The sequence below is a fragment of the Macrosteles quadrilineatus genome, unplaced genomic scaffold (assembly GCF_028750875.1).
Source record: "Macrosteles quadrilineatus isolate MER2022 unplaced genomic scaffold, UCM_ALF_1.0 Scaffold_3__2_contigs__length_128488019, whole genome shotgun sequence".
Classification (NCBI taxonomy): domain Eukaryota; kingdom Metazoa; phylum Arthropoda; class Insecta; order Hemiptera; family Cicadellidae; genus Macrosteles; species Macrosteles quadrilineatus.
In genome coordinates, this window is record NW_026542596.1 from 96,646,061 (window position 1) to 96,665,134 (window position 19,074).

General features: G+C 35.2%; 2 protein-coding genes across 2 annotated transcripts; both read right to left on the minus strand.

Annotated features, from left to right (window-relative positions):
- Window positions 1–1,215: 1,215 nt before the first annotated feature.
- Window positions 1,216–3,478, minus strand: LOC128991066 (uncharacterized). The gene is made up of 2 exons (XM_054413794.1): window positions 3,242–3,478; window positions 1,216–1,518 (listed from the first exon to the last, which is right to left on the minus strand). Exons 1-2 carry the CDS (start codon window positions 3,439–3,441, stop codon window positions 1,272–1,274), a joined length of 447 nt encoding a protein of 148 aa, XP_054269769.1. The 5' UTR covers window positions 3,442–3,478; the 3' UTR covers window positions 1,216–1,271.
- Window positions 3,479–4,379: 901 nt separating this feature from the next.
- LOC128991049 (lysozyme-like) lies at window positions 4,380–17,480 on the minus strand. Its single transcript, XM_054413767.1, has 4 exons — window positions 17,371–17,480; window positions 6,525–6,710; window positions 5,702–5,775; window positions 4,380–5,209 (listed from the first exon to the last, which is right to left on the minus strand). Exons 1-4 carry the CDS (start codon window positions 17,432–17,434, stop codon window positions 5,057–5,059), a joined length of 477 nt encoding a protein of 158 aa, XP_054269742.1. The 5' UTR covers window positions 17,435–17,480; the 3' UTR covers window positions 4,380–5,056.
- Between the last annotated feature and the right edge of the window lie 1,594 nt (window positions 17,481–19,074).

Consider the following 19,074-nt stretch of genomic DNA (forward strand, 5'->3'; position numbering starts at 1 on the left):
GGTCTGATTAGTATCTAATTTTGACCCTTCGTTGGTGGCAAAAAGGTTTTTGGGTCCCACTAAGGATGGAATCACTAATCAGTGCCTTGCCTTCAGGTTTTAATGTGAGAAAATTAACCATGTCCCGACACAGACCAAATTTGGCTTAAGAATTTTGAATTATTATTTTATTAGCTAGTTTCCAATTAGAGAATAAGCTACCACTATTGTCTTAGGTCGCACGATAAGATCTCGATTTACTTTTTTAATTCTGTCCCCAGAGGCCAGAAACAAATTTTCATATATGTGTGTCTGAAAACATGAACACTCAATTTTGGTCCCGTTTTGATTTAGTTTAGCATGAATGTGTCGGACGGGATAACCTCGAATGAGTTTGTGAACCAGCAAGTTTAGGAAAATGGGAAGAGAATGCTTTGGGTTTTTTAAAATTTTTCAAAAAGTGGTTTTTTCACATTTTTACCCCATAATGCCAAATTTCCATTACAGCCATCTTGTAGGGCTTAAAAACAAATAGTTTAACACGTTCCCTACCGACCGTCACACTCCTTTGTAACTGAGGGTTGAGTATAGTTGGTAGCTAATGTGTTAACAGCTAGTTTTAAGTGTCAAATTAATTAATTGGCATTGCAATGAACATTTTTTTCATCAAATTTCTTTTAACCCTTTAACAAATCACCTAACATTCAAACTCTTAACAAAATTAAGAGGTTCTCAAAACTGATGTTTTATCCTATACTCTTATATGAGCAATGTTTGCTTGTATGTATGTAAGTTATGCCTGTGTGCTTGCTTGCACAAATATCTCGAAAACGGCTTTGACTATTTCCTTTAAATGTTGTAAATAATTAATTTCTTTCAAAAAATTTGCTGTAATGCAGTTAAAACTGTCAATAAAAATCTAATCACGTAAAAATTAAATTGAAAGTCAACATCTTTTAATGTTATGGCCTTATGTTGCCAAATAACCAAGTTAGTTGAACAATATAGCAAGGAAAAAGTAAACAAAAGACTTGTAACATGTGTTTATAACAAGCCATTCACAGTATACTAGCAAATTACAAAATACAGTACAAAGGGAAAATATCAGTTGTTACTATTGAGCAAATATTACACTGAAGATTACTCAATATAGGGGCACAATGGAAATATACTATACCGAGCAATGGCTCGGTCCCCAGGTATATGAATAAACTGAGAAAAAAAATCAAAACCACGACAGGAAGACCCTATTTATTTAACACGTGAACATACAGAAACACCCAAAAGACACTTTAAGGACAAGGTTTTTGCTCTTCGAATTTAGCGTTTAGGTTGGGGCAGTCCTTGGTGGTGTCGCAAGGAAATGTCCCTTCTGCTCTCTGCTCGTCCCATTTCTCGATCCAAGCGTTGGGACAGATTGAGTTGTAGCAGCGGTAGAAGTAGTTACACTGTTTAGCATTCTCACCCAACAGGTGTCTACAGGACTGGTAGTCCACGTACATCCGGTAACACCACTTGGTCCTATTGGTCTGTTGGAATCTAGAAAATTGTTGTAGGTGTTATATTGTTGCAAATGTAACTTCAGTTTAGTTTCTAATGCAGTAAACCTGTTCTTATTTAGGTAAGTTAACAAACAGTGAAAAATGATACTTTAATACTTTTCATTGAATTGGCGACCATACAAAGTAGGTATTTTAAGCCAAGTATGAATGGAGATCGAGTGTGGGATGAGTGGCGCGATCTTGTAGTCTTGTTAGTGACTATTTATTTATTTGTTAGGTAACAATTTATTTTAAAGTAAATCAATTTGAAATTATCTTCAAAATGAACACACACAGATGGACAGTCTTTGTGGGAATTATATCCTTGTACTTTTGTTCTAAAGCCACTGTGTATGTATCTGTGTTTGCCATTTTTTTGAAAATAAATTATCTTATATCTTATCTAACAGGTTTATAGTCCCTAATAAATGTAATGAAAACATTTGTTTTTAATTTCAATTGTTGTTCTTATTTGTTGCACAACAATAAAAGTGTATATTCTAATGTGTATCGTTAAAATTTTAAGAAAGTAATCTTTATTGTTACGTATTTGTAATTAATTAATAGGTACTGAATATTCTATAATTATTCAAACCTTTCCAAAATGTTTAAACACTCTTGGTCGTCAAACCTTTGACCTTAATGTAGGTACTTCTGAAACACTATAAACTTTGGTTTGTTATCTCCAAATAAATGCAATAAATTCACTCTAACGTCTTTAAATAGATTGTATTGAAGTATTTTAATTTTATGCAATTAAACGTTTGAGATTTATTAAATGGTCTTTTGGTGAATTCATTGATTACTTCTTTATTAGCCATACTCATTGGACTACTTCTAGTCTACAGTCCAAGTAGCCGAGTGGTTATCCTCCCCCTTTAAGTATGAAAGTTACTAGTTCCAATCTCGGGAGTTATTCTGAACCCAAAGACCGTTTTGTTATTGTGCTATCAATTAATGATGTTGTAACACAGTGAAGTAAGGTACAGAGGAATCTCACTTATGGGACGACTGAGCACTTTGAGCTGTAGTATGTTGGCGTGGAAATATACTTGTGACGAGCAAGGAAGAGCCCTAATGGCGAGTGCTGTGTAGAGACATTGACTATACTGTATAGTGTTATATAGTCAATGGTAGAGATTCCTGTCGCTCAGGGTCTTCCTACACCATGAGGGTTGTAGTACATGAGATGGTACACCACAAGTGTACCATTGATTTTTTCATCTGTACCTTACTTCTCTGTGAAAGTAATAAGACCATGGATTGAACTGTTCACTTAAAATCGTTTAAAACAATGCCAATGAGATGAAAAACACTCCTTTGGAAAGTAACACCCATATAAGATGTAATTTGCACTTTAGTGTGTATACTGTGTGTAACTTCCACCTTTTGAGGTGCATAGTGGTTATATTTGTCAACATATCATTCAATTAATCAATTATTTGAGATCCCCAGGTTTAAACCTGGGTGCGTATTTTAACCCAAATGAGTGTAGAATATACCATCAATATGCCAACCTTTTAAAACAGTAGTGTTATTTCCACACCCAATTCAAACAAAACCCCATTGTATACTTGCAATTACAATGTAATGGTTACACTGTATGCTTTCATTCTGACGATTGGAAAAATGTTCAATGTTTGATCTATATAATGAGAATAATAGTTTTTTTTCAGAAAAATCCCTTGCAATTATATAATCAAGTTGTAATCCTCTATTACCTAGGATCTTCTGGACAAGTAGAGAACTCATGCTCAACGTCCTCTATCTCCTTCTCCTCCTCCACCACTACTTCCTCTTCAGCCTCCACAGGGAAGCAGATATATCCGTCCTTCTCTACTCCATCTTTCCGCTGGAACTGTACAGTTTCTCCACTTCCATTCTCCTCCTCTCCATCTACTCTGTTTGTACTACTCTCCATAATTTAGGCACAGCGATATTTGATTGTAAACACTAATTTTCCTGGACGGTTGTCATGGATTTGTTGCTCAAAGTTAAGATAGCAGAGACAGTTTTGTTGTCATTCTGAATATTCTTGGTAAAAAAATATGTTTTACTTTAAATTTTCTTTTCGCACCTCATTATTGGAGAGCCCAGTGCCTCTGGGACATACTCTTCGCAGAATGGATCTCTGGGGAGTTCTCGGTATAGCAAGGTTCATCACAAAATTCAAAAAGGGCTTTGCGTATTTTGTTCCTGTTTTTTACAACAAACTCTCAAAAGCTTTCCTCTAATTCAATTTAAAAGAAAGCCAGAAGTTGTTTTGAACTGGGTTTAGTTATTACTGTAACATTGCTTAGAGGTTTTAATTGTGTATTTTTAAATGGTGATCTTTGACAGAAGAAGAGTTTTGAAAAACTTGAAAATTGAGAATAACTTGAGACTTTAGGCAGTTTTGTTGATTTATAACCATAACTTTAAACAAATCCTCGTCTAATTTATCTTATGTGATCAAACTCTGGTAACAAAGTGTGGACGCTCGCTGTGAGATTAGCCCTATTTGTAAGAAGTAAACAACCCACAAATAAAGACATTTAAATGTGAGTTTCTATCAAGTGGATGCAATTTTAGCTGTTTTAGTTTTAGAGTTAGTTGAAGAGGTGTGATCAGGAGGAAACGGAGATCCCAAGCTGAAAATGGGTTGAAACGCAAAAAGGTTTTTTTGTAATATGTGCTGTGGAGTTAACATAAATGTGCACTTTACACAAAACGCCCCCAATGATTATTTCTTGGTTACATTACCACAACAGAGGTTTGTCTAATCTTGTCATGATGTCTGTGAAAACATATCTATGTTCGTCTCATTTGTAAAAAAATTAACCTATAGTAGATAGATGTAGGACAAAAATAAATACTCAATTATATTTACCAGTTTATAATTAATTGTCATAAGGTTTTAAATCTTAACACACATTCGGTTCGAATATAAAATTCACAGCTTTACCAATACTAAAACCAATTTTTGAAAACCTTCATTTTGTTATTTCATGTGTTTTTATTCCTCAAAATCCAGCTACAAGTTATCAATTCAAGCAAAAATTTGATAAAAATATTCTTGCTTGTAGTTGAATTATTCCATTCAGATTTTTATTTAAGGATCTAATTAATTTGGCACACGTAGAAGGGGATTTTATCCTATTAATCATCTACTCTACTGTATCTTAATTTCTAATTTTTTTTCTTACAACTATAAAATAAATATACTTATCTACAATTCATTATCCAATGTATATTTTCCTTCCTCATAATTGAATTGAATATCAGAAAATGTCATTATTGTTTTTGGAAACGTCAAAACTCACAAAAGTTTTAGTCGATATTTTAAAACATTTATTGGTTTTTGTACAATTACTATGGACAATGTTTACTCTTTATCTTAAAGTAAAATTTTCACCACACTCCAATTTCAGGCACCTCTCAAAATAATCTTTAATAAATATTACTTTGTCACTGGTTACTTAATTTCAGTTGTCACTTTGTTTGTTACTTTAACACACATTTAGAAGCAGAATTTGAATGGCTGTTGCTGCGGAGGTTTATCCTTGGTTGAGGTAAGGCTCGACTTGTTTGAGGCAGTTTTGGAACTTGTCCTGGTATTGGGCATCGAGGGGGCTGCGGCATCCGTACCCTCCCTGTCTGTGAATGGCTGCGTAGTCGTAACAATTGACAACTCCGTCTCCATTGCAATCCTGAAAAATTTAGATCAATTGTATAAATGATTGAAGGGATAAGGTGTTGCTACATAGTGGAAGGAAAATACATAGGTGTGCTATTCCCGTCATATGTTGACGTCACCCAGATTGCAACAAAAGATCAGCTGATTGTATTGAACTACTGAACTGGAGCCGTTGTGACTATTCAATAAAACTTCCAAAAATTTCAGAGAGGATTTCTCGATTTAACTGCTAATTTTGAAGGAGAAAATTTTTTTCAACAGTAACCAGGGGACAAAATCAGGGAAGAGAAGGAAGTGCAAACAGAATAAATTCCATGGTACTATCTTGTAGCCAGAAAGACTATAACAACGACTGGTGCATGTGTTTGAAGAAGGTAATGTAATATGTTAAAACAAGTCAGTAGTACTGTGAGACCAAAATAGTGGTATACTGTTGGCTCTTCACTCAGTCTGCATAAAATATAATATTTAAGAAAAAAAATTGCTTAACAATTGTTTCACTGACCTGAGCAAACTTGTTCATGTATCCAGTGACAGTTTTACCAGCACAAGGGGGGTCATTGACACATCTTGTATAAGCTGAAACAGACAAAACATTAAGTAAACAAGATCACTATAGGAAATTTGCGATGAATTAAGCAATAATAAACATCTCCATTTTTACCTCTTTTACATGTTTTGATACTAAGTAAAAGGAGTAAGATCAACGAAAGTATGATATGTCCAGACAGATTACCAAAGGCCTTATGATTAGTGATTACTTATACTGTCCATCCATAAAGTTGGGTCTTTCAAAGGCTGTCTGTTCACCACACCTTTCATACATTTTGGTTGTAGATGGAAAATGTAGAAGATTATCTTCTAGAAAATTTTGTACCGGTACCTACTCTTAAATTTTGCCTCACAATATAATCGGCTCTAATATGTACAACTGTCTATATATTTTTGTAATAATTTGAAAATGGTGTTAATTTGTTAATTCCCCCCCCCCCCATGGAAGGTGTGTGATCTGGTTTTGCTTATCCTACCCCAAAGTACATAAATACAACAGGATGAGTATACGATACAATTTGAAAATAATATTTGCAAAAAGCCAGGGGATAAGTGTAGTTGTATATTGGGATTAAAATTTAGTAAAATCTTCTACTGAAAATGTGCTCTGAAATTAACGTAATTTCTGTCTAAGGTGGGAAATCACGGTTTTACTAGAAATATGCCCTTAATCTAAATTTAAAATGAACTAAGGCAGGAACCACGGGAGGACACTCATTTTGTTAATAAGTAATTCCGTCCCGGGTCACATTTTACTTTTCATCCAGTTGACTCACCGTCGGCGGCGTTGACGTCCTCCTGAGGTGTGAGGAGAGGTTTGCCGGCGTCTGCCCAGTAGGCCCAGGTGATGCGGAAGATTCCACAGACGTCGCCGGTACACTGGAGGGAGCGGTTACAGTTGGACACAGCCTCGCAGATACAACCCAGACAGATCTCAGTCACTGGCTCAACCTTCAGCTGGCCTGCAATCAGATCAGGAGGGTTGGATTGTTAAGATATTTATCTAGATCTAGAATATATTTAGTCACTAGTCTTATGCATTTGGGATTGACACTCTGGTTATAAAAATCAGTTTCGGGAGTCAAATAATTTATAGCTGGGTAGCTGAGTGGTTATAGTGCTCGCCTAGTAATCAAAAGGTCACCGGTTCAATCCTGAGAAAAGTGTGTAGCTTTTTGATGGTTCGAAACTGGACCCAGCTGTCCTTGTCATTGTAGCCCAGTAACTTAAGTTAAAAATCAAGGCCAACAAAGACATGAAAGATGTAAAGCTGATTTTTTGCATGGTGATAGTGTATGATAGGAAGAGTGTTTTCTGAAAGTTCCCCGAATTTCCCCCCCTTGCTTCCCCTTAAAACCCCCCCCTCCCCCCAAACACCAGGTTGAAAGTGTAGTGTTTTACTAAAATTACCTATATATTTTGATGTAAACGAGCTATCAGCATAATTGTTTTTTCTTTGGACTCCCCGTTAAATTTACTTTAATAAAATAACCTTACATGTAGCATTATCGCTATTGGGTGGGTTTATATCTGTGATAAAACAAAAAATATATTTTTTTTAAACATGAAATTGTAGATTAGGTCAAACCCTGGTTTTGCAGTAGGTCGTACGCTATTTTATGAGCTTTCCAAAAGTGTATAAAAATATATATTTAAATTTAAGTTGTTACCTAATGAAGCCATTTAAATCCATGCTTCAAACAGCCACATAGCTCACTTAGCGCATCATTCCAAATTGTTCAGTAAATATTACTAAATGATTACTTTTTATTTATTTATTGTTTACACACCCTGTGAGAATGTTTAACAAGCAAAATAAGAACACTGAATTTAAAAAAATAGAAAGAAAATAAGTACTTACAAGGATTGAAAATGAAGAAATCGGTAGTTATAAGAAAAGCCAAATATATGCTCAACAAGTTTATTAAATTGCAGTTAAAAAACACTTAAAGTAAGGCATAAACTATCAGATACAGTACATATCAACTTTCTTTTCCCCCTCATCATCGTCAGTTCCTTCGTCAATGAAGGGTGGTAGTGAATTTATACAATCAATGCTTTACACAATCATTTATACAATTAATTTAGTTGTACAAAGTTTAACAAAAATATATCAAATTTAGTATTTTTTTACCACTTAAAATTTGGAGATCACTTAGCTTTATTGCTAATAACTTTTAAATGGAGGGAAAATCTACCAAAGTCGATGTGATATACTGAAAGAGAATAAAATTTACTACAAATAACTACTATGCACGTTTTGAAAATACTTATTAAAGGCAGGCAAAAGCTGGCTACAAATAGAAACTTGAAAAAGCAGTTTTTAATGTATTTTTAATTTTTCACCACAAATATTTGATAAAATCACACTTTCATAATTATTTGCAAATTTACATGAATTAGACTTTCCAATGACCCATTGATTAACAAAATCGGTCCAGTAAAAGTCTAGATTTAGTTGTTCAAACTTTAACAAAAATATCCCTTACTCAGTATTTTATCATTACTATAAATTAAGAGGTTGCTTAGCTTTTTTACAAATAACTTTTAAATGGTGAGGAAATCGACCAGAGTGGGAGGTGATATTCTTATAGAGAATAAAATTTCCTACAAATTGGTACCATGCACTTATTGGAAATACTCAAAATAAGCAGCCAAAAGTCGCACCCAAATAAAAAGTGTGAAAAACACCGTTTTCAATGTGTTTTTTATAGAAAACATTTTTTTTTTTACCATAAATCATAACAAAAATAAACTTTCATAATTATTTGCAAATCTAAATAAAATTAAGCTTTCCAACAGCACAATAATTAATAAAATTGATCCAGTAGAACTCTAGATTTAGTTGTACAAAGATTTTTAAAACTGAATTATACAGGGTGGCTGAAAAGTAACTAAACTTGCACCCCCCCCCCCTTTACATTGAAATCGGTTTGCGGAAACCTTCTTAGATATGAGGGGCTACAATAATTATGGTAAATTTTGAAAATTTTGCCCTTATAGGGGTAGCGGAGGAGGGGGTAGCTCAAAATTTTAAAATGACAAGTATAGTCGAGTTTGGTATCATTTTACAGGTCTTAACAAAACAAAACAATTGACATAAGGAAATCGAAAATCGGCTTACTAATAACAAAATGGCGCCCAAAAACGTATCAAATCCAAATAACCATGAGGGTGGCTGAAAATTTACTTGCACCACCCTTTAGCTTTTTAACTATTTGAGATATTTGAAATCGGTTTGCGGCAACCTGTTTCGATATGAAGGGCACAATAATGATGGTAAATTTTTAAAATTTTGCCAATAGGGGTAGTGGGGGTTGGGGGTAGCTTAAAATGTTCAAACAGGAAGTATGGTCGAGTTTGGTATCATTTGACCTTGATATAACTATACAATGAACATAAAGAAAATAGAAATCGGACCATTAATAACAAAATGACAGCTAAAAATGATTAAAACAATGGTTATTAAAATTTTTAACTGCCATTTTGTTTTAGTAATCCGGTTTCAATTTTCTTTATGTTAATTGTTTAGTTATGTCAAGACCTGTAAAATGATACCAAACTCAACTATACTTGTCGTTTGAAAATTTTGAGCTACCCCCTACCCCCGCTACCCCTAAGGGCAAAGTTTTCAAAATTTAACATAATTATTGTAGCCCCTCATATCTAAGAAGGTTGCCACAAACCGATTTCGAATATCACAAATGGTTGAAAAATTAAAGGGGGTGCAAGTTACTTTTCAGCCACCCTGTATATAGAATAGATAGTAATATTTACTGGACAAGTTGGAATGTTAACGCTAAGTGCGCTTTGTGGCTGTTTGAAGCATGGATTTAAATGGCTTCATTTGGTAACAATTTAAATTGAAATATATATTGTTATACATTTTTGGAAAGCTCATAAAATAGGCAAAAAGTTTTGTTACATTGACGTTCTACCTACTGCAAAACCGACATTTGGCCTAATCTACAACTTCACGTTTTAAGTAAAATAATATTTATTTTTCTATCACATATAAAACCCCACCCAATAGCGATAATGATACATGTAAGGTTATTTTATTAAAGAAAATTGAACGGGGAGTCCAAAGAAAAAACAATTATGCTGATAGCTCGTTTACATCAAAAGATATAGGTAATTTAGTAAAACACTACACTTTCAACCTGGTGTTTGGGGGGAGGGGGGGTTTTAAGGGGAAGCAAGGGGGGAAATTCGGGGAACTTTCAGAAAACACCCTTCCTATTATATACTATCACCATGCAAAAAACCAGCTTTACATCTTTCATGTCTAGGTTCTTACCTAAAGTGACTGGGCTATTGGGCTTTTAATGGTCTTTCTGACTAATAAAACAGCTGGTTAGCCAGTAACAAAGCTATACATAATACAAGAGGCATACACTCACACTCCATTATTCTCTTCCTTCACTCATATTTTTGCATTCACTGAAACTCCAAATGTTAGGCAATGTCCCTCAAAACCTATGGTAAGAGTGTGTATTACTACGGAAATTACATGTATATTATACATTAGACCTACACTGGGACTACTATGAACGAAAACGTCCCAAAAATTATACAAATAATCATCTGACCAAGGAAATTTAATCCATCCGTTATATTTTGTGTCTATAAAGTTAGAATGCATTTTGAATACTGATTAGCCGTATGAACCTTAAATGAATAGAAATAATATCTAATATAATTAATAACACATTTTAAAATTACTTTCATTATAATGATTTTATCACGTTTTTTCACAGTCTATATTGAGTCGTTTCAGAGAAATTATGACTCATATTTAGATCAAAATGTTTCTGGAGAATCAATTATCCATAATGGCTGCACAGCTGAAGGACTCCGCGGGGGCCGAGGGCCGACATGGGCGGCGACCTTGGCTCCAGAAGATGTCCGATGTCCTGGAGGTCAACCGGAGTCTTTGACCTCGCGACACCCATCCTACTTAGGTACGAAACTGTCTGGGAGTCACAACAAAGTGATACAGAGATCGTCTTAGGTTAGGCAGTTATTCATTGTTGACGGCATTGCCGCCTACATGAATTGGTAAGGTAAACGTTTCAATTTCAGAGGTGTGGTGTATAGGCGTACGAAAATCTTATCATTGTCAAAACAACCCAATAACGGGAACGGGAAATCCGTCATCTAGATGAGGGCCTATTTTTCTAGTAGTTGTTTATTCGTTGTTCACGGCATAGATCTCAAGAAATTTAACTACCTCAGTAATTCGGCGAAAAGACATTTTGTTAGTTAGTCAGATTCTATCACCTACAATCATTTTTTTAAGTCCAACAATCGTAGGATAACTGCACTAGAAACGAAATGTACGTCATTGGAGGACCTATTTTGCTGGAAGTTTTTCATTGTTGTCGTCATAGTAATTTCACAATCTAAGTGTTCCAGTGTTGATGAAAAAAATACATTTTTAAACCAAATCTCGTTAAACATTTTTCCTCACTCTGGTGTTGAAAAGCCCAACCGTATCCTAAAAAGCTGAACGATAACGGAAATGAAATATCTGTCATCTAGAATTCCTATTTTGCAGAGGAAAGGTTATGGCAATCTAAACACCTTAATTATTACTAATGATTCAGCTAATGGTCGTGGACCAATGAGTGAATGACCACTGATCGAGGGACTGACTATAGAAGGCCCTGGAGGCAGTGTCTCCTAGCGGGCTGGTTTCGTCATCCTTTGTTTTCAACATCCATTTTCGATGCGAAGTTATTCATAACTATCCATGAATGTCGAATGAAACCTAGCAAGGACCTAGTACGATTGTTAATACGGTATTCGAAATGTAGGCTAATCCAAAGTAGTCTTCAATGAGATCGTACCCTTGTGTTGATGTCCACTTTTTTGTCAAAAAATGTGTAATAATGTATCGATGGACTAAAATAATTTTTACGTTCAAAATGTACGGAAATTCGTTATATAATGTTGTTTACTAAAAGCCGCGAAGAAATATTGTCAATAGATGTTGCAATACCATGTAATTGAGTTCTACTGCCATATGTGATTGAATGTCTTTGTTAATGGAAATTTTTTAAGATCAGTTTGGTATCAAATCCATTGATTCAGATTAATTTCAATTTAACACATTCACGACGATGAGTAACACCTTTGTATGGTTCGTTTATTTCATTTACATAATTTTTAATTGGATACTTGTTCACGTCATTAGTACATCCTGCTCGTTGATGTATTTATTGGTTTTGTATTAGATTCACAGAAATGTAAAGCTCGGCAATAACATTACATAATTTAAACCTTTGATATTATGTAACATAATATCAAAGGTTTTAGAATGGACAACTGGTGTAAGTAGACTTCCCGTCCTTTTTTAAAATTTTAAGCATACCCTTTTATATGTGTTTCATGTCACTATTTTGTGTTTTTGTCATAGTGGTTACAACATGTTGGTGAATAAAAATAAATATTTTACAAGGTCTAGGCAGATTTATGCATCCTTACGAATGCCATTATAACGAATTGTGGACATTTATAGTCATGCACTGTGGATGCGATACTCCCTGGTGTGGATTGATGTCCGGAATAGTGAGTACTACGACTATCCACAGTACTATCCTGATAATTAGACCAATTCGTATATACCAAGGGAAAAATGTGGTTCGGTTTCCACTATAAACTGTAGGTCCCTTAGTTGCCATTAGCTGTATGGGCTATTAATTAACAGCTGTGTCTAAGGAATATGTTGGCCTTAGTCACTAACAAGACTACAAGATCATGCCACTCATTACCATTCATACTTGGCTTGAAATACCTACTACTACTTTGTATGGTCGCCATTTCATCGAAAAATATAAGTAAAGTAAGTATTAAAGTATGCAATACTCATCTCTATTCATACTTTTCTTAAAATACCTACATTCTTATGGTCGTGATTCCATAATAAAGTATTAAAAATACCTGCAATCAGAGAATGCACTAAGATGAGAATACTGTATGCAGTTTTTAAAGGTATCTAAATGGATGCAAGTACAGTTTATTGCATTTTACTGCGTCATTTTTTTACTATAGTTTGTGTTATATTCTCGTTTACGTGAATCATCTTGGCGGCTTGCTAAATACCGTAATCCATAAGGTTGGCCTACAGAACAAAAATTTGCCAAACCACCGCCCACCTCCAAGGCCGGGTGACTGTTACGGGTCCATCCAACACTCTGACACCCAGATCCATCATAACGGGCGACCCAAGGCCGGTCCCGCCCCGTCGTGATGTTAGAGCTTAATTAAGGAAGTCTTTGTCGAAATTACGCACTATTATGTTTCTGTTTACTTATTGGCTAGTCAGTCAACGATACATTACTGTTTTCATCAATTTCTCAGGAATATGTCTTGCCAAATCTTGTCAATAAGTGCCTTTAGGTGTCGACTTGCTTTAAAGAAACATTCATCGCCTCCTCGTCGTACGTTTCGTCACAAGTAAGGGAGTCTTTGTCGAAGGTACGTAGTAGTTTCTGTATCCCGGCACTTATTGGTTCGTTAGTCAACGATAAATGACGGCATCGTATCAATTTACCACCTTCATAAATATATCTTGAAGATGTCACAACACAACAACTTACATGTTTATGCATAGTGATATGTCGTCCTTGTCGTTATGTTTGAAGTTAACTACAATAAGAAAGTTTTTGTCGTAATTAAGTACTGCGCTATGTTTATGTTTACTTTTAACCTTCCATACATTGCGGTGCTGCATTGATGTACCACATTCATTAATGTCTGTTAAAGATCTGTCAAACTTGCCATAACATTTACATATTCATAAATATTTCGTCCACGGCACTATCTTTGTGCTTATAAGGAAGTATTTGTCGATATTGCGCATTGCTATGTTTCTGTACACTCTTTCATTAGCCATCCAGCGATTGATGTCGTCCTGAATCCATCAAAAGGATGTCTAACTTGACGATAACATCATTGATTTTTTAATAAGAAACGTCCCATCCTCGTCGTTATGCTTGAACTTGTAGCGTCAGCTGATGACGTTGTCATAGCAACGCATTAAGTTAGTCTGATCTTTGTTTTTCTACAGGAATGTACACACAATTTAACTCTTATTAAAATACTTTTCTATTACTTATTTGGTCATAATTTTATTCTATATACACGAACAACCACGACCAAAATGGTGACCCCGACGTGATTTTCATACACCTACAGAACGTTTTTCTCATGTCCACATTGACCTAATTGGCCCACTTCCCTTATCAAAATCTTCTAGGTACTGTCTAACTATCATAGATAGATTTACTCGTTGGCCTGAAATTTGTCCTATTGATCAAATAACTGCCGAATCTGTTACTGGAGCGTTTGTCTCTACTTGGATAGCTCGATTTGGATGCCCACAAAAGTTGACATGTGATCGCGGATCCCAGTTCACATCGACTTTGTTTAAAGACCTAGCACGACAGTTGGGCATAAAGCTCCAGTTCACTACCAGCTGGCATCCACAAGCCAACGGTATGATTGAAAGACTCCACCGCCAGTTGAAAGCTGCTATAATGGCTCACAGCAAATCAGACTGGACCGAAGTACTGCCGTTTGTCCTTCTCGGAATAAGATCTGCCTTCAAGGAGGACATCACTGCTTCATCAGCTGAACTGGTGTACGGAGAACCACTGCGTCTTCCGGGAGAGTTTTTCGTAATACCTTCCCACGAGAGCAACGAGCCACAAGAATTGGTATCAGGGCTGCGTAAGCATATGAATCGACTAAGACCTACACCCGCATCACGCCACATTAAACCAGGGTCGTTTGTGTTCAAGAACCTCAATACTTGTGACTTTGTATTCCTCCGACAAGACAGCTTAAGAAAATCTTTACAGGCTCCATATTCTGGTCCTTACAAGGTCATATGCCGTGACGAAAAGACAATTACCATCATTGTAAGAGGCCAAGAAACTAAGGTATCTTTGGACAGGGTCAAGCCAGCCTATATTATTGCAGATGAAAGTCCTATTCCTGAGCCCACGAAACGTTTGGTGCCGACTGGACAAGCAGAGGAATCCTCAAAACTACCACCATCTTGTCAAACTCCATCTACGAATTCTTATACAACTCGTTCTGGAAGACAAATCCGACCACGGGTTACTTTTCAAAATGATGTATAGATTCCTTTTCTCCGTGGGGGGCTGGTGTAGCGTCAGCTGATGACGTTGTCATAGCAACGCATTAAGTTAGTCTGATCTTTGTTTTTCTACAGGAATGTACACACAATTTAACTCTTATTAAAATACTTTTCTATTACTTATTTGGTCATAATTTTATTCTATATACACGAACAACCACGACCAAAAACTTAAGGAAGTCTTTGTAGAAATTATCTAGTACCATGTTTCTGGTTTCTTATTGGTTCGTTCAACGATAAATTAAGGCATTCTTCAATCTGTAAAACTATGATATTGTAAATGTATTTCCAAGGTGAATTATCTTCTTCGTTTCATGCATACAAGTCCCGTCCAAGTCACAAGATTGGACTTAATTCTGAAACTCTTGATATAAATACAGTACGTGGTGTTGCACTTGTTTCTGTTAACCAGTTATCAAACGTAAGATAAACTGTGGGGGTTGCATTAATTCTCCACTCTCCTGTAGTTGCCTTGAAAGGTGTCAAACTTGCTTTGTTGAACAACCTAACGCCAAATTAGGCATTGAGGTCTACGAAGAAGGAACATGTGTTCAATACATGCTAAGCCTTTTAATCTGATTCGAAAATTGTATCAAACATATGCTCGAAGCAATGACAGGGAATGGCAGGTAGTATGATGTACAATGATATGTGAAAGTTCATTCAGGCCTGTAGAAAATGAGACTTGATTCTGGTTTTTTTTCAGCAACTTGTCGCTGATACGAAATGTATTCTGCAAGTCCTACCGGATGTCGCGGCCCAAGGGTGTTTAAGTAGTCCATTGTTCGACATTAACGAGTTGGATGAGTGTAAAGTCATCAGCTGATTTGCTAACTGACCTTCACTTGCAAGGTTGTACGGATGTGCGATATTGCCAATTGTCAATGGGAAGCTGGGAACTCCAGCAAGAATGTATCTTGGAGGTATTTCACATTGACTTTAGAAGCTGTAGCAGACATATTATATTGAACATCTGTAGTTGAACATGCTTGGACAAGCTTCTCGTGGAGGGTAGCCTATCACTTTTGACTATATTTAAATATTGATATAACTTAAGTATACAAAAGTCGATGGTATCATAATCATTCACTAGTGAACAGTTCCTCATTTACTTTTTCCATTCCATGACGGTTGATGAAGAAGATACAATTGTTAACAAACACCTTCTATTTCAGTTTGACATAGAAAACATGTTTGTATATAAAAAGTTAAAAATTACAGCTGCACATTCGGTCTTGGGCACAATTTAAGTAAATCGTGTTTTCATTTTGACTTTAACAACATGGGAATGGAATATCTCCTGCACAGTTTTAGTTTATGTAGGAGAGGATTTTAGTTAGTGTTTTCTAATGTACTGTTTCAGCCTCTCACCCTTTAATCGTGCTTAATTATTTGTAACATTAAACAATAATAATTCTGATTCTACAGTTTGTAGCTTATTCCACCCCCTAAGACTTATTTTAAACTGTTTTTATCTGTGTTAAAAAATCTATAGAAGGTATATTGTTTGTAATTTTTCATGGCGCACTCCCATAGGGATTTGCTACTTGTGTAACCAAAACCATCATGTAGGCCTACCTATTAAAATTACTCCCTAAACCACGTGCCCTTTAATACTACTACAACAATAGATTAAAGGACGCTGCAAGATTTAAAGTGAATTCTAGAAATAAACCAAATGCTAGGGGTTATTTTAGGAATAAACCCTTAATGAAGAAAGGAAATTCTTGATACCATATTCGCCCCTCCGCTAGACCAAGCTTTGAAATTACATCTAAATCGTAAAATAGGGCGTGTGGAAAAGAGATGTTACAGAGTGGTGTATTGAGTATAGAGATATAAAAATAACTTATTATTTAATTGACTACTGTGAAAGCTTTAAAATGTCTGCTAAACTATGTTAAAACCAGCCATTTCTCTGAATCACAGAGAAATATTAAGGAAAAGGTAACGTGTTTAGCAAATTCAAAATTTATTTTATGTTATGTAAAATTTAATTTGATACCGTACATGTAGGTGTTTGTGGTGTTAAACAGAACGCATGATAACCGTTCGTACATTGGACATAAACATGTATTTAAATAAAAATTGTAAAAAGTTGAAAAAACTTCAATTTTCGAGCTACATAAAAAATTTAAAGTTTTCTTAGTTTAGTTGATTTGGCAACAATATTTGTTTTCAAATATACAACTAACTTTATAGGTGACTGGTTCTTGTTCACGTGTGAATTCTGTCCTAAACTACGTCGGAAAAAAGTAGTATTTCATAACTCCCACAATATTGTCCTCTAAAAAAACATTGGACCTCAAATAAGATTAATCAGTCTAATTTCCTACTCAACAAATTCTGACTACGACATGAATATAGATAACACTTCTGTCAAATATTTCGAGAATTTAAAAATATTTCACAAACACAAAGTTGAGATCTATGGAGTATCATTGTTTACCTACCTTGTACAGTAAATATCCCGAGGGCTACCACCAGGAGCGCGGACGTTACTTTCCACAACGCCATCTTGCGGACGACTGAAGACCGAAGAGTGAAGAGTGGCTGACAACGCGGTGTCCGGGTCCGGGGGTTATACCATCGATGACGTCACTCACCTCACTACCGGTGGCCAACCTTATAAAATATATACCGTGTGCGGATATAAGAGTAACCAAAGTGTTAAAGCATTCATTTTCGGATACTGTAAAGACTGTTTGGATTTGGACCAGTTTGGAGAGTGCGCTGGGGGGATCACGTTGGTCTAGAGTGCGGTACTTATGGCCCCGATGTCCGAGGTTCAAATCCGGCCAATCACCAAAGGATTTTATCTATGCTGCGATCTTTTAGTAGCCTGAAGTAATGTGTTAAAATGGTTCCGGATTAGAGCGTACGTCATGTAGGTGGAACATAAAAATCGGAGAAAATAATAATAAACACAACAACAACAACAAGCATAAGCTTAAACACAAGCTTAACATAGGAATTGAATGTTCATAGTCAAAGGACTAAACCCCTAATTGGTAGACTATATCCGATTTATATAGATAGGCCTTTTTAGCAAGATTTTTTAGGTTCCCCAACCAAATTTTGGGGTATATTTTATACATAACAGGAATCCGATGTTTCCAGCTCCTGAATGAGCAATTCCATTGTACAAGGAAATCATTAGTTTTAATAAAATGAAAACAGTAATATTTTACAAATCTAGACCTAAAGGGTGCAATACTTTGTACTGTTATTAGATATAGTATTCAAACATTTGATTTAAATAATCAATGGTTTATATTTTGTTTTGTATTTTTACAGTTGCTATAAAAATATGAACTTTTATAATTTTGACACCTATGATTTTTGAATGAATTGTTATGTTGTGATTACAGAATAATTGTTTGGTATCATTTTACTATGATTGAGTGTACTTTTCTTTTGTGAGTAATTAAATTATTTTCTGCTCATTATCGAGTCCTTTTCTCTCCATTTTTGACTTTTAACAACTGTACTATACTTTGATTGTTGGATAGGGCTATCCCAGATCACGAAATTTTACCAACAAAAGTTGAAGACGTTTGTTTCAAACCTTTGTTGTATGTAGTACACAAACCATTTTCTTTGTTGGTCAGCGCCCTGACAGGGCACAACTTCTTTCTTAGTACTGCAATTTAATACACTAAGTGTCCTTTTTGTGTAAATTTAATTGTTTAAGTTAAATTAAGATCGATTACATCGAAAATGCTGGGATGTAGTTGCAATCTGGAATTAATTGTTTCAATTGTATTGCAAATGATTCATTGTAGTTAAAGACTAGAAAATTGAAAACAGCACAGCGTACAAATTTTCCTACAAAATGTATTTCATGGGTAAAACCAAAAAGTGCGCTTATCACATCATTTTCAAGCGAAACTTAAACGTTAATACAACAATCGACGTAGAAAACAAACAGTGTTAAATATAAGATTCTCAAGAATCCACATACTTGCTCTATTAATCTAGTTTAAAGAGCAAAAAGAAATGCGGGTCACAGATAAACTGTAAACGAGATTAAACGACGATTATGTCTTGTGCTACAACAATCGAATTATTTACAACAAACCTGAAAACACTTATGGCTCCATTTCAGTTCCATCCACAGATATTAGAACAGGAACTGTATGGATCATAAAATTAAA